The sequence below is a fragment of the Antrostomus carolinensis genome, unplaced genomic scaffold (assembly GCF_000700745.2).
Source record: "Antrostomus carolinensis isolate BGI_N321 unplaced genomic scaffold, ASM70074v2 scaffold4239, whole genome shotgun sequence".
Lineage (NCBI taxonomy): Eukaryota > Metazoa > Chordata > Aves > Caprimulgiformes > Caprimulgidae > Antrostomus > Antrostomus carolinensis.
The window spans coordinates 4,282-20,153 of record NW_010340490.1 but is presented as its reverse complement, the minus strand read 5'-3'; the positions used below and the strand labels follow the sequence as shown (position 1 = coordinate 20,153).

At 39.9% G+C, this 15,872-nt stretch overlaps 1 protein-coding gene across 1 annotated transcript; it reads right to left on the bottom strand.

The window, feature by feature from the left end:
- Nucleotides 1-767: 767 nt before the first annotated feature.
- Nucleotides 768-15,498, bottom strand: SPOCK1 (SPARC (osteonectin), cwcv and kazal like domains proteoglycan 1; the record flags this gene model as incomplete). The annotated part of the gene is made up of 5 exons (XM_010176147.2): nt 768-1,246; nt 2,275-2,412; nt 7,684-7,746; nt 8,347-8,568; nt 15,382-15,498. Coding segments are annotated over 5 exons (731 nt in total), but the record flags the coding sequence as incomplete, so codon positions are not given.
- Nucleotides 15,499-15,872: the final 374 nt, after the last annotated feature.

Genomic DNA, 15,872 nt, shown 5'->3' with positions numbered 1-15,872 from the left:
ACCACCTAAAGCTGCTTGGTTTTTTTTAAAAAAAAGGGCAAATAAATATTAACTATTTAAATTAAAGACATGACAGCTTATTATTTTTGATGGTTAGAGTCTTTGACAGCTTTACAACTTTGGGATGAGAGATTGGTAAGAATAAATGACGAACAGGCAGATCCATAGTGTGGGAGCAGGAAGCAGAGGCTGCCCATGTGACGTTAGTGCAACTCTTATTGCAAATGAGTTCAGACAGAAGCTGAGGAACAGCCGTGGTGGTGGTTATGATGCTACAAATTCACAAAACACACTTTCCTTAAACACTTTGAAAGGCAGATGGACTCTGTTCCCTGCCTGTAGGGCTTGGTGCATGATAGCTGGAGGTTCTCAGCATCTCCGAAGATCAAGATCATGTCCCTTAACCAAATAATAAATAATGTCATTGAGCTGAGATATGTGCTAGTGGGAGCTTTGCCTTCAGCATGGGCTGAACTAAGCCTGTTGGACTCATTCTCAGAGAATGGAAGGAAGAGAAAATCCCATCAGTGGGTTTCTTTCTGGATGAAACCCCTGGTGCTGGGCAGCCAGAAGTCACTATCCAAAGAGAATTACTCTTTACTGGAATGTAACGAAAATGGACTAGAAAATGAGGTACCTACTTTTCCTTCTTCAGAAAGAAAAAGAAATGTTTCTAAAATGATCCAGTTAACAATTAATGACACAAATTCTCTAATGTGAGAAGGGCTTCTTAGTTTGTTGAGCCCCATCGTGTTTCTTCTTTCACAAGATATATTTTGTAAGATGTGCAAGTGAGGAGTAAAACATTAAATGTTTTTGAAACAAAACTAATTGACTCTGGGGAATAAAAGAAAAATCCCCCAACCAACTGAACAGAAGCAGTATTCCAAACAGTCCTTGCTGGAAAAAAAAGTTGTCTTCCAAATTAAATAGACTATACAAAATTAAACTTAGTAGAGAGGGAATATTTGTGCCAGGTACTCTCAGATACAATTGCAGAGATATGATGTGACTTGCAATATTGTGCAAAACATGAGTCCTCATTATGATGGGCACTACCATATATAACCAATTTCATCATCCTTATCATCATCTTCATCTTCATCATCTTCATTAGCTGCTCTTACATGAATCTTCAGTTTCCCTTCTTTGTCTTTCTTTGCTGCTTCAGGTTCCTCTTCCAAATCATCCATCAATACAACAGATCCACCACTGCCAAAATCCCCTGAGGTTTCTTGCTCTTCTTCTGAAACAAGTGAGCAGGAAAGGTCATTCCCTCACATGACACCAAATCTCTCGTTCATCACTACCTTTGTCATTTAAGCCACCATCACTTGCAGTGTTACTTTTAAAATTCATTGGTTCAGTTATTCATGTAAAAACCCTCTAAATTTCAATTTTCATCCTGAACTGGGATAAATATATATCAATTTACTCCGAAAAATTTACTTGCATAAAAAGCCATGCATCGCCCTCCTCCTAGAGACTCGAGTGGAGAGTCTCAGTTGACATGCATGAGGGCCAGAAAATCATTACTCATTTGTAAATACTTTCATCTCATCATAACTCTGTAAACCAGTTTAAAAATATTCCACAGATTGAGTTTATTTGAGTGCATAAACCACACTCTGCAAACGCAGCTACTGAGCCGAACATCTGTGATGTGATTTGGGGCATCTCAGACCTTCTAGGTCTCTGCTTTTTCTGTTCCTTCTTGAAGAAGAAAGTTGTAGCCACAACCATCTGAAGGAATACAGCTGAAATCTTGCTTGCCTAGGTATAACAGCTAATTGGTGATTTTACATATCTACAGAATATTGTCCTGTCAGCAATGTTATTTGGCTTGGTTGTTAATTTATAAAATTTTACACATTTAGGCCTTCCTTTGTCTGGAAATACATTATTCATCAAGTCAAGTCCTAGGAAACGTGTGTTGCAGAGTATACAGAACAATACATTTAATAACCATGCATAACAATCCCATAGCCTTAATTTTAACATCCATTATTACATTTTTTTTATGCTGATAGTAAAACTATCTTCTTACCAGTGGTTACTGCCTGTTAATTCTGCTGCACCCCCCAGTCCAAAGGACCAATAGGTGCATAAGAGACTCATTTGTAGTTTGAACATGAAAACACAGGAGCACTTTGACCACTTGTAGTCATGTTTCCCTGTTGTCACTTTTGTTATCGTACTCCATCGTACAGCAATGGCAGGGCTTACAACAGCGTTAATTCCTTTGTTGTTTGAGGAAAACACATCATTACTCACCACAACTAACTGTCCCTTGCTTTCTGGAGCCAGCTATCTCATTCCCATACTTATCAACACACCAGCACTGCCCTGTGCTGCCATGGCACTGCGTGGCTTTGTAATAACCTTCTTCATTGCACCGTGGGATGAAAGCACCTGAATAAAATATAAGGTACAATCAGGAATGCAAGCCTCTGTAGGAACAAGGAGGTATATAAAGTATTATGAACCCGTCACTTTTTTACATGAAGATCTTTACAACGTTGGCAAGAAAATACATATGATTATCTGGTACCTAAAAGGGAGAAGAAATTATATATGATTAACTATTTTCAGCCACCCTGGTCACTGCACAGTGCATAAATGTTTGTGCATATATAGCACATGGAGGGTGATGGCATACGGTACTAGAGATACATTCAGTCTGTCCCAGAATGATTAATGTTCCCACAGAGCCCCTTTCAGATTTAACTCCTGGTTTTAAACTTTTCTTCCCAACTGGATTATTACCCCCCAACTTCATTAATTCCGCATTTCCTTTCCATTTGCACTCCTTCAGTGTTTATCATATGAGTCTTTCCACAACACTGTAATTATCCCTGGAAGGTATCTGCCATCTGTTTGCTGTTCATACTAATCTCAAGCACAACGTCCTACTTACTGCAAGTTCCCATGTATAAAAGGAGAAGCAGTGCATAAGCTTTACAGAGAGGGACAACAGGATTTCAAATCAGTAAGTCTTTGGATTTGAAGCCCAAGATTTGCCTCACAATAAAACATACAGTTCAGCCTTGTAGAGGCTTGTTATGGCTTCTGCAGACAGAGAAGCTCTGGGGAGAAACTCATTTCATTGTTCCCGCTATTTTCAGCAGATACAGCAAATGTACTTCAATATGAAAAGCCCTCTTGTCCTTCGAGATGAGTTAGCTTTATTCCCAGGGGAGGTCAGTACAGTTATTTTTCCTTCTTTGCCAATTGCTTCAATTTGAAACATGACAGAAACCCACCCTTGCCCCCAAATTTCTTGTCTCGTGATTTCTGAGAAAGTATTTTTTCTCCTTTGTCAAAGATACCAGTGATTTACTGGTCACGCAGTAAGTTTTTTAACTAGTTTGATGTGCATAGCATCTCTTCAGACAGTTCCTTTGTCAAAGGGGGATACTTCCACTACATTTCCATGGAAAAAATAAATGAGAAGGTACAGCCCAAATGTCATGAAATTTCCTATGTAAAAGACATAAAAGTGGAAGTCAGTCAGTCAATCACACACACACACACACACACACACACACGCGCATCTCTATAAAGTGACTCCTTGAATTTCCAAACTCATCACACTGCAGTTCTTCTGTCGCTAATGTAGGGCTGGAAGGTGAGAACAGAAACCTTTGAACATCTGCAGAAATCTTTATGTATCAGATCAGTTTTGGAGACCACTTCACATCTATTAGTGAGAGTATTTTAAATAACTTCAAAGCCTGATCTCATAGTATAAGGTTCGCTTATAGGTACCACCATCACATTCATATACAAATATAAGCATACTCGTTCATTTTTCACTATTTATTAAAAAAAAATGTTCCAATAACCATGTATATGTATTCACCTTTGCAGGTTTTTGTAAGTTAATGCTCACTGTTCAATCTTTTATTTCAATATTGATTGAGAAAGGTTTTTGGTTGGTTGGTTTGTTGGTTTTTTTTCATTTTTATGCTCATGTCCTCTCTCTGTTAAGCACTCCAGGTGTTTATCAGACTATACACAACCTTGAGAAAAGCACTCAGGTGCTGATTTTAGGCTGGTATAAATCAGCATAGCTGTACCCATGCCACTGGAGCTCCCCTGGTATATCAGATGAACATCTGGCTCCAGGGAAGAATCAATGTGGGAATCTCAGTGGCATTACAGGGTGAGTAGAGAACAGCCTCTGCATTTTAAACTGTCTCATGGTTTCTCTTTTCCTTGGGCAATGCAACCTTTCCTTTCTTTGAAACAGCCCTTTTTGTATTGTTTCACTGTGTTTCTTGTAAAGTATTAAAATGTTCCACACTGCCTGTAAAAAAACATAGATTTAAAAATAAATTATGGCCCAGGCTCACTGCCAACATAACTGTGTGTGGAAAGGATTCACACTTTGGGTCACAGTGAAGAATAGAAGGTACTTTTCCTCCTGCATGGAAGATTTGTGCCAATTTGTGTATCACACTGGAGCTTTGAGTATTTAGCTACTCATACTAATGTTACAGTATTTGCCAGTCATCAGAGGGAAGATTCCAGCATGTGTCAGGTGCAGGTGATAATTTGGTGAGGACAAAGAGTCACTGGGAAGCAATTGTTATACAGTGTGATGATTCATCCTGTAATTCCTACACAAATCAGCCCCTTTGTTCTTTAGAAATAAGCTCTGGCTACAAGCTCTGCTATTCTGGAGAACAGCATCCAGACAGCCCAATTAGTGGCAACGCTTCACCCCATAATTTGGTTTGGTGTCAAAGGACATCCTCAAGGTTTGGAAGGAGAAAGGAATTCACATTTCCTCTCCAGAGGTTCTTGCACAGGCAGTGGGGAATCACAAGTGTGGAGAGGGGACCGCTGGTGGACCAGCTTCATTATTAAACACTACAAATGTTAGTCACTCCCCACTCAACTGCCTCAGGCTAGTGAATCCTGCTTCCCCGTCTCTCTTTGTCCCATGAAGTATGTAATTATTCCACGCACACTTGAACAGCACTGTTGCATCTATGTCCTTTTTTATGGATCCAGACCTACATATCCTTTTTTCTTTTTTTTTTTTCTTTTTTTTTTTTTTCATCATTTCCTTATCTATATAATATTCCTCTTCCTCAGAGGACATGAAGAGAATAATTATATGCTAAAGATAGTGAAGCACACAGGTAAAAGCCTGACAGTGCTAGCCAGCACACAGCTCCCTGTATTAGCTATTATGTTAGCTGAATTTACAGGGCTGATACAGAAGAAAATAGTGATGGGAGCAGAAATTTATTACCTTAGTGATGTGGGAGAAGCATTATCAGACTGTGCAGTTCTATGCTCTAAAAGTACCCTCTCTGCAGTTAATTGTACTCTAGATAAATCTGGTAGGAAAAGATGAATAGTGCTGTTTACTTTTTAATTCAGTCCCCTGGGATGCTAGACTCTATTTGAAAGCCTCCAAATTCAACATATCTAATGGCAACAGCTTTGAAGTACTTTGTTGCAACTGACATGTGTTTGGAAAAATATATAGAAAACAAAATATCAGAAGTCATCATTTTTTATCAATGGATACAAGTTAACAGAAATCTTCTTCATGCCTACTGTCCAGACTGTAAATGCTGTGCTCTGTGAGTCAGGGACAGAGAAGGAAAGAAAACAATTAAAATTTCAGTTTATCTGAAAATATTCATCTCTCTTTTTAATCTTTATTGTTGCTACAAGTGTGCTTTTTGTCACGTGAATGTTTTTGTTTCCATTTCCATGATTTTTCAGGCAGTGAAGAGAAAAGCCATGTTTTCCACTGTATAAATAGCTATGAGATCAGATTAAAATCTCCCAGACAGGTACTATCATGCTGGCAGACTTTCAAGGTAGGTGAAGCAAAGAGTTCCTCTCTATATTATAATTTTCTAGCTTGTGGAACAACCTATGCCTGACACTTCTTGATTTGCTGAGCTTAGCCACATTCATCCTTCATTTTTTTTTTTTTTAATACAGCTGACTCAAACTTATTTGTGGTAAGGGACCATTCTTATTGCTTTTACTTTGTAATTTTAATCCTGCTATTGTGATCAGATGCCAATGACATGCTACAACTGCCTGCATGTTGTACTACCTCCAATATAGCCACCATTTTCCCCTGCATACCAGAGCAAACCACTTATGTTTCAACCTAGATGACATTTACTGCATATAGAAAATAGCAGCAAAGCATAAAATAAATATGAGATAGACAAAGCTATCTATTAGGAACTGGGCTTCTTATTCTTTTAGGTGTCTTTGAAAATCATGACAACCATGTGACAGAGAACACCGTGACCTTCTCTGCCACAAAATATTTGTGTTCAATATATTGACTGAATATATATTGCACACATACAACAGAGCGACCAATGTTCCCTTTGAACCCACAGCTATGAACAGCAGGAGCCATAACTCTGAAACATGTTAATCTTTATGGGAACTTGCTATGAAAGAATGATGGAACTAAACCATAGTCCCTGTGGCCTTTAGGAATGTGTATTCTTATTTTAAACCAATGAATCCAGGTTGGGATTGTTCATAAGGTACCTGAACCTTGAGTACAAATGGCAGTGGCATTTGGGGATGGCAGGGTTTGGCAAAGATCAGCTTTGTAGAAGCTCTGTTTGCAGACTCTGCTAATGAGTATTTAGAAACATCAGACTAAACTCTGAGAGCAACCTGAGAAGCAGAATGCAATCTGAGAAGCATTTCAGCAGAGCTGATGTGCATCCTCTGTGCTGCATCCAGGGATGCTGTAAGAACCTGACATGGGTTCCCAGTGATGAACCTGGCAGTCTGTGTTTGACGTTATTCAGACTCTCCCAGGGTGAAATGCAGAACTTTCTGTAAACAGAAACTTTAATCTATACTGATATGCCTGCATGATTTCCGTGTATGTACATGAAGGTACTAGGACAGAAGTTTCGCTAAGATACCACCACATAAACACTAGACTACATAAAGCTGTGTGACTTGAGGGTACAGAATAAGTTACCTTAAATTTACTCAGTTCAACAATCTCAGTTTTTAGCAATTAAATAGGAAAATGCCATATGGGGATTTATTTAACCTAATTTTAGATATTCATCAAAGCAGAGTAAGTTATGACACAATTCAGGCTCCCAATAGTCACTAAAGAGAGGGACAGGCATTATCACACCTTACAGCATGGAGCATCCTGCAGGGCTGCCTGAAACGAGATGATACAAATTACTGTTTTCATATACTCAGAATATACTGAAATATTTTTAAGGGTGATTAGGCAAAATGGAACCCCAAGAAGTACATGCATTGCACCATCACTGGAAAAAGACATGAACTCATTGGCTATGCACTGTGGCACCTTCAGTCACCCTTCAAAAATGGGAGATGGGAGTATCAAGCAGCCTTTGTACTTATTCTGACCTAGGAGGTGATGAAGGCAATATTAAGCTCTAGGTAGACAAGGCTTTGCATTTCTGGAGAGCTGTGAATTAGTTCTGATCCCGTTGCCATGCTGACACCTGTTCTGAATGTTGCTATCTCATTATTTGTTTAATTTCATAGTGTTGGGCCTACACTCCGTGGTGCATATTCCCGACTCAAAACATTAGTCTCTAATTGAAAAACCATTACTGCATATAAAGTTACAATAATCACAGAAGCTTTAATTAGTTGAGTAAATGAATAGCAAGTAATCGAACTTACCCAACAGACTCTTCCCTCTACTTAGCTTTTGAATTCTATTCATTTCATTCTGGCAAGGAAGACCTAAAATATAATGTAGGAGAATCAGTTTCCAGATGGTACGGGACAGACTCTGCACTGACTGGCTTCACTACTGACATGAAATGTAGACAACTGTACACCTGGGAATGAAAGAAGCCCATATGCTGGTACTGTACTGCAAAACAAAGTTATGTCATCAGTGCCACTAATTATATAAAAAAAAAAAGCAACACATCATAGTTGAGACTAGTGTTTGAGGGCCATTTTCATTGTTAAACCATTTTTCCTCTCTTTTCACCAAACTGATATAATGCCAGCTCTCTAATTTATGATTTGCTAATTGACTAATTTCTGCATTAATAAAAGAGTAAGTTCTTGAGCTTTCTATCAGCAATAGAGCTTATTTCTAGACTGTGTGCACTGTCACTTATTACCTCTTTGTTTGTTAAGGGATATTAACACAGTCCAACTATGACATGAACATTATTACACAATACCCGTTCACACCAGTACTGGAGAAAAGAGCTTTTTAGTGCAGCTGACTGCCAATTACCAAACTATCTCTATAAGCAGATCAGTCAAACCTGAAAGACAGGGAGACCCAAAAAAATTTCTCTTTGTACTGCAAATTGCACAACTCACCTCCTGGCTTCTGGAAGCAGTAGCACCACTCGTTGTTGGAAAGCTTCCCGTCTTTGAAGGAGTCACAAGAGTTGAAGAGAGGCTTGACGCATGGCTCGTACTTATCCAGATAAATGGCACTGATCTCCGAGGGATCCAGCAGCAGGTCATAGTTCATGTCAAGTTTGTTGAACATCCAGCCTAAGGAATCCTTACAGATTGGTAGTATGCTGGTGTCAAATCCTGTAAGAAGATAGGCAAATATCCCCACCTGAACCCCAGCACACTCACTGCACAGGAATCATTTTTTTTTGTTTTTCAGTCTGAGTGGGCTGGCCTGAGTTCCAAGAAACTGAAGTGTGATGAGCAAAGGCTGCATCCACTGTATTTTCAAACTACACTGAGTCTGAACGCAATTTAAATCCTATTTCTCAGACATGTTTCTAGTTCCCTGATCAAATTATTTCCTACTGTGCTCTCACCTTCCACCTCTCACCCCAGCTTTGCACTCTTCAAAGCCCTGCCTCCCATGGTGGACAACAAAATGCTTTGACCTGGCTGGTGAGCTGCCTGGGGGAGGCAGGTGAGAGGAGGGACAAAGGGTCTCTTTTGCTTGTGCTACCCTGAAGAATGGCACTTCTTCAACAGGGAGCTCCAGAGAACTGCACGTGCTCTTGTACGCCATCCCAGCACTATTCCTTTTTTGTGGCCTCCAGGATTGTGCAACAAAGCAGGATTCAGCTCTCCAGCACTTTGGAAACCATCATCATCTTTCATTTTAATAGCCCAAATCCTTAAAAGACTGTAGCTGCAGCAGTGGTATCACAGAAAGACCAAGTCATACATATAGATATCTGCAATGTATACGAGATGCACGTTCCAGCATTCTGCAGTTTCCACAAAAACAGTGGCATTGCTTTCTTTCACAAACAAGACAGGGCATTATAAATCCATACTGTCACTGTATTTTTCAATGCTTGGTACAAACTTGGACTAATTTCCAAGTTATCTACAATGCAAAAAAATTCTATTTGTAATGTAGAGGTAATAAATCTGAAAATAAGGATATTGATTTCAACACCAGAAACATGGATACTTTGGCTGGGGATTTACAGGCACAGAAGGTACCTGAACCACATATCCTGGGCACCACACGCTCACATGATTTCAGCTGTGTGTGATAACCTGCCTGTGAACTATTCATTCTGCTAAGGGCCACGTCAAGAAACCTGATGAGCTTTTTCCTTTTGCTGCATCTTTCATTGAAAGAGGTCAAGTCCCATTTCAGGATGCTGCTTTGTTAAAGTGAAACCTAAGATGTTGCTGGAATCACGCTGACAGTTTGTCCAAGCTCTGCAGCCTATCTGCTATTTTAAGTATTAATCCAAAGGAGAGCAGTGCTTTGTGCTGGAAGCTGTGCTTTCTGTGTGCTGAAGGTTGTCAGTGCCATGGAGGAACAATCAGAAGGGTTAACTAATGGGAAGGTTTATGTCGTGCACAATACCTGTTTCTCTAAGAAAGGCAGAAGGTAACACCATTTCCTCAGGGCTAGAGGCAGCTCAGGCAGGGAAGAGAGAGATCACGCTGAACCTTTCATCGTGTTTTTGTGCCGTTATCTCCTCTAACGTTATCTCATCGGGTTTTGAGCACAGTGAAAAGGAATGTGAATAGATGCAAGGAGGAAGCCTGCTTGCCTTGCTGAAGTAATTAGGGCTATTGAATTCAATTATTTTATTCATCTGAGGAAGGTATGCAGGATTTGGCCACTGTGCAATTTCTTGTGGAGTGAAAGGATTTAACAATCCTAGGATTTAACAATCCTTGACTTTGCCTTTACAAAGTACGGAGGAGCAGGGCATGCAGTCCTGCCTTGTGCCTGATTCCCCACCCTGGGGGAGCTTAAAAGTAGGCAGGCAGGCAGGCAGGGATGGATCATTCCATAGCACGGTGGAGTAGGGATTGGTACATTCTTCAACAATCCCAGTTTAATGGTTTCCAGGGGAAAACCAGCTGCATTCCTTTGGCTGCTCTTTTTCTGCACAGATGCCCTATCTGGTGATGGTCTTTACACCCTGTCATGGCTCTTACTGCTGCTAAAGTGAGTAACTACAAGGTCTGTTGTACAACCAGTTGAGTACGGTGTGTGTTGCTCAGCCCTGTGGGTCTCTAAAGGTCACCTTCTAACTGGCAAGGATCAAGGCAGGGAGGAGAAGATCCTGGCATGAACTTGTCCCTGACAGTGTCTGTGGATTATTTCCGAGTCTTGTTTTCCTCCCTGCTGGGAAGTCTTTATCTGTGTGTACAACGTGCTTTCAGGGATACAACAGCAGCGTGCCCTCCGTACTGAGCTGTCTGAGCAGATCACAAGATGGTCACTGATGTGAATACAAAGCTGCTCTGTGACACACCATCACGGCTTAGATACAAGATACAGTCATGAAAGGTCACTTACAAAGACAGTTAATTACATGAGTTGAAGAGTTTTTGATTGTAATTTCTAATAAAAAAGAGAGCTCTCACTATTGTGACCAGAGTTCCAGATTAGGTTCGTTAAGAGGCTGTATTATTAAGAGTTGCAGCATTATTAGACAGACAGTGTGGTCTGGAAGTCTTTAAGTATTACAGTGGTAGGTGCAACTTAGCTAGATTGTTATTATGAATAAAAAAGTCAATTCTTTAATTGCCCCTCAGTATATGGTTGAAGGTGAATTGCAGTATCGACTTTCACTTGATATGTTCTCCTGCCCATAAATCTACTTTTAAAAGAAGCTATTGCCCATAAATCACCTTTTGAAACATTGCATCTACAGTCCAAAACCAGAAATCCTGGGATGCTCTTTGCACCCAGTAACAGGAATGAAAGCAAAAGTGCCTTGAGATGCAATGCAGGCTCTGACTCAGTGTGCAGCCAGGGCAGATGATGGAAATTCGTTCTCAGAACTCACCTACCATCATTGGGAGGTCACTATGCTTCTATCAACTTGGTGAGGCCAAGTGAAGTTGAATACATTAACTCCTTTTTGAAGTCTTTTGATATACTTCCCTATAAATATGATGCAATATGTTGGATGAAATAAACCACATACTGTAATACTATAATGAATTAAATGCTTGGTTAATAAGCTGGACTTCTAGCACAACAGACCCCGCATAACAGTAACCTCAGTGAGAACTTTTCTACATCTTTCTGTGCATCAGCTCAGTGCTTATGGTGAGAAGCAAGAGAACTGTCCAAGCTCAATATCCTTTCTGCTCTTGGATCCTTGGCAGAGGCTGCCAACACAGATGCCAATTAATGTCAGTGGTGGTGGTGGTTGCTCTTGTGTGGACACCTGCTCACAAGGACCTGGATTGAGACCATCATGTTTCTCATTCCAGCTGACAGCTGTTCAGCCTCCTAACAACTTTCATTCACTACAGATCTGGAAGGGAATCAAACCAGTGACCTACATGTGAAAGTCTCATATCCCATTAATACCTAAAACACTCCACCTCCTCTGAATTAAAATGGAATTAAATTTAAAAAAGACTTTAAGTGAAAATCCTAATTAAAAATAAATACACCTTCTGGCACATAAAATTATTTTCCCCCTTCAAAAGTTGACTTACATAAGCCAGTTTTATTTTCTTAAAGTATACTACAATTAAATTAACAGGGGAATAATTAACCTAATTTCCTCCATCACTTAAAATAAAGGAAAGAGAAGAAGAAATGTTCCTCAGAAAAAATCCTTTATATTGCATAGACCTCTAGTAAAAGAAAAGCAGCTCCCACTCCAACCACAGAGACTATCTAAATACAGTATGGGAATGTGATGTATTATCAACAGGCTCAGGAGCAATTTGAATCTGATCTTATTACCTAATTAGTTTTATTATTTCCTTATGTCAAAACATGTCCCTGAGTTGCTTATATTATTTATTGAGGAGATTTCAATTGTTCAAAGCCTGCAGAAGACAAAGTTCCTGGCCTAGGGTGCTTTGCTGGGATCTGGTAGACAGCTCATTGAATGAAGGTTGGAGATTTCAAACACAATGACTTGCCCTCATCCTTTCCTTTCAAGAGAGTTAAAAAAAAAAACCAAAAGTGTACTTTTTTTTCTTCACCTGGGGGTGAACTTAATACACTCAAAAAGCTTATTTACACTCACAGTAACATCTTGAAAATTTAATGTAGCATAGAGAAATCTCTGCTGGAGCACCTTCTCTAGACAGCTGATGTGTCCGGGGCATCTTACTCATCGCATCCCACCATCTGCTCCCTTTTACTGCCACGGGGACATACCCAAAATGGATTACTTAGAGGATGTGCATACCTTTTAAGACTTTACAGGCATAACCAAACCAGTTTAGTTTAATGAAGTGATCAGCCTGGTGAGGAGTGTAACACATGCAGAGCAATAAAAAAAAGGGCACTGTGTACATCAGGGTGCAGAGCTGCGTGTGTCCTGTTTGCCAGGATTCACATAATTTTATTTATTTATTTATTTATTTATTTCCAGCTTGGGTATGTGAGTTTTGCTTTGAAATTTGAGCCCCGTTTAAGATGTTTTTCATTTTTACAAATGTTTGAAGTTGGAGGAAGCCAAATATTGCCATCCTTACTCTGTGCATATTTTCAGTGTTACCAGAGAGAACCGGAGCTGCAGAACCTGGCACATGCAGATTAATTCATGAATACTGTTGCAAACTCTTGAAAAGAAGAACAAGTCCAAGTTTTGTGGCATTCAAAAATGATTTAAGTATCTTAACATACAAAGTTTCTTTCTTTTTTTTTTTTTTAACTGACATATAAAAAAAAATAAGAAAACGTTCCAAACTAAGTCGTCTAAAAATGAACGTTGAAATCAAGTGTTTAAGATGATCAAGGCAGCCTTTCATATAAAACCTGCCAGGAATCAAACTAAACTAAAAAGAGATAACAGCTCCTCTGTGAATCAGAGCAAACACTGCAGAATTACCAGGAATGTTTTTCTCACAGAAATTGCTTCAGAAAAAAAAAAAGAAAATAAAAGAACCCAACACTTTTAGGAATTAATTTGGTCTTTGGTAAGGTCCTTATGAGCAGTTCACAGGTCATCTGCATGAAAAACATCCTTCTGGCAATCTGATAAAATGAGATTTCATGTGGTTTTGGACCTAAAGGACTTTAGACCAAGTTTTAAGTCTCTGGTGTTTTCTGTCATGTGGTCTGAAATGAATTCACATCTTGAAGCTGTGATTGTGATTAGCTGTAGATCCAGTTGTCTTTTTGCACGATGGTTCAGCCTCCTCTGCACGGTAAGAACATCTGTTTTGGATTACCATTTAAGAAATAAGTTGGATATATGGTTTTAAAGATACTGACTCTGTTGTAAATACTATTGAAAGTAAGGGACACATGAAAAAGATCATTTACACAGAACATGCCTTATTTCACCACACAGTTTTAAGATACAATTACTCGGCATTAATGAGGTTTGACTACAGTTTTGAACAATATAACCTGTGGTATATTCTGTCTCTTTAGGAAGAGGCAATCTAGTGCTACACAAGCTCAGAAGCAGCACAGAGTGGCTGTGGAGATGCGGACCAACAGTAAATGCTCATCCTGATGTGCTGGGTCAGCTCTACTGCACGTTTAGCCTCTCCAGCCTCACACTACAGGGAAACGAAGATGGACAAGAGGAAATGGCCTCAGGCTGTGCCAGGGGAGGTTTAGATTGGCTAACAGGAAAAATTTCTTCACTGAAAGGGTTGTCAAACATTGGAATAAGTTGCCCAGGGAAGTGGTTGAGACACCTTCCTTGGAGTTATTTAAAAGACGTGTAGACATGGTGCTGAAGGACATGGTTTAGAGGTGGACTTAGCAGTGTTAGGCTTACAGTTGGACTCGATGATCTTAAAGGTGTTTTTCAACCAAAAAAATTCTATAATTCTATGAAACTAGGCACCGGGGTCAAAAAGCTGTAAAAGGGAACAGTTGACTGAACCCTTTAAATTCTGTGTGAGCACACCCTGGCTGTACGCAGCTTGTGCCAGAGAATCAGGGCAGGAAAGTGAAGGTGAGTCACACACCTAGATAAAACTTGTGTATCCTGCTTTGCAACCCAGGGGCCCACATGTTTTGGGACATATTATTTCAAAGGATTAATGAGTCCTTACAGAAAATAAATTCGCATCTCCTCTCTGATGAACATGACCTCTCTTTTGATGTTGTTATCTGAATCTTTCCCCTCCCTGGTGGGTAAATGACATCAAAATCAGTCATGTTGGCTAAACCCACAGAGAGTAAATGTCCTCTAAACTGTTCATTTTCTTCCTTTCTTAAAAAAAACCCCCTACACATCAAAGGAAACAAAGATGCTGTTATTAAATACCTGGGACACAACAGATTCCAGCTTTCCACACCATTTAACTATTCCAGCTCTGTGGCTGCAATGCAGGTGCTTTTATTGTTCTTTCTCTTATATAAAGTGTTACCAAGAGATTGCAAAATAAAATCAAAGTGAGTCCTGTCCAACACTGGCGTAATTTCCCTTATGCTTGTACGCCATGTTTTTGGCTCACACCACTGACATTGGGTCAGAAAATGCTTGGCCATGAACTGGGGGGTAAAGCATATACCATGGTCCACCCCCAAGAAGTGATTTGGATGCAGCCACGCTGATTTGGAGGGTCATGGAGTTTAACTGTACAGACATTACCTATGTCAGGCCAGTTAACCTCAAGGCTTGAGAGAAGTCCCTGAGCAGTTTTATTTACTAGTACAGACATGACCTCCATGGCCTTCAGACACTGTTATTTGCCTGATTAACTTGTAAAGATCTCTCTGTCTCTGCCTGCCAGTTTTTAGAGCAGTTTGAGTCAGAGTACAGAACAACTGCAGCTCCTTTAGAAAATGGTGCAGCTATTTATTTGCAGGATCAGGTCTCCTGCTTAGCCGCTTACTTGCTGGCACCTGCTTGGCATGACACTGTAGCACCCAGAGCTGTACTCAGCTGAATGCTCTCTCAGGATGTAGGATGGGAAGCTGCCTACAATGCTCAGTGTTCAATGGGAAAGGTGTTTTCTTACTGCCTTGTGCCGTCTCCGAGCTCGTTGGTTTGATGACACGATTTGCGTCCTCGTGAAGAGCACCGAACCAGTCTTTTAGTCGCGAAGCGAGATTCCTCAGTTCTTTGTCTGTGCAAGCTAGAAAAAGAACAAAGCACCAGGACTGAGTCAAGAGCACCAGCAAAAAAACTTTCTCCAGATAGTCTATGAGAAAAATACTGTTTATGGTTGCAACATCCTTCTCATTAAGAGCTCTGAAGTAAAGGAGAAGGTTAGGGAAAAGGATGCAAGTTAAAAAGAAAACATAAGTCATTATGAATTATAAATTGTACTCAAGGATCTCCTCCATAGCTGACATGATTTGTGATGGAAGAAGTGACACGCAGAGCTACCCGCAGGTTCTCAATTAGAGCTATGTGACTATTTAACTTAACTGTTCTCACTTTTTAGGATTTCAGAGAAAAATATCAGTCAAACAGATGGGGAGGAGGGACATACTTGCCTAGACATAC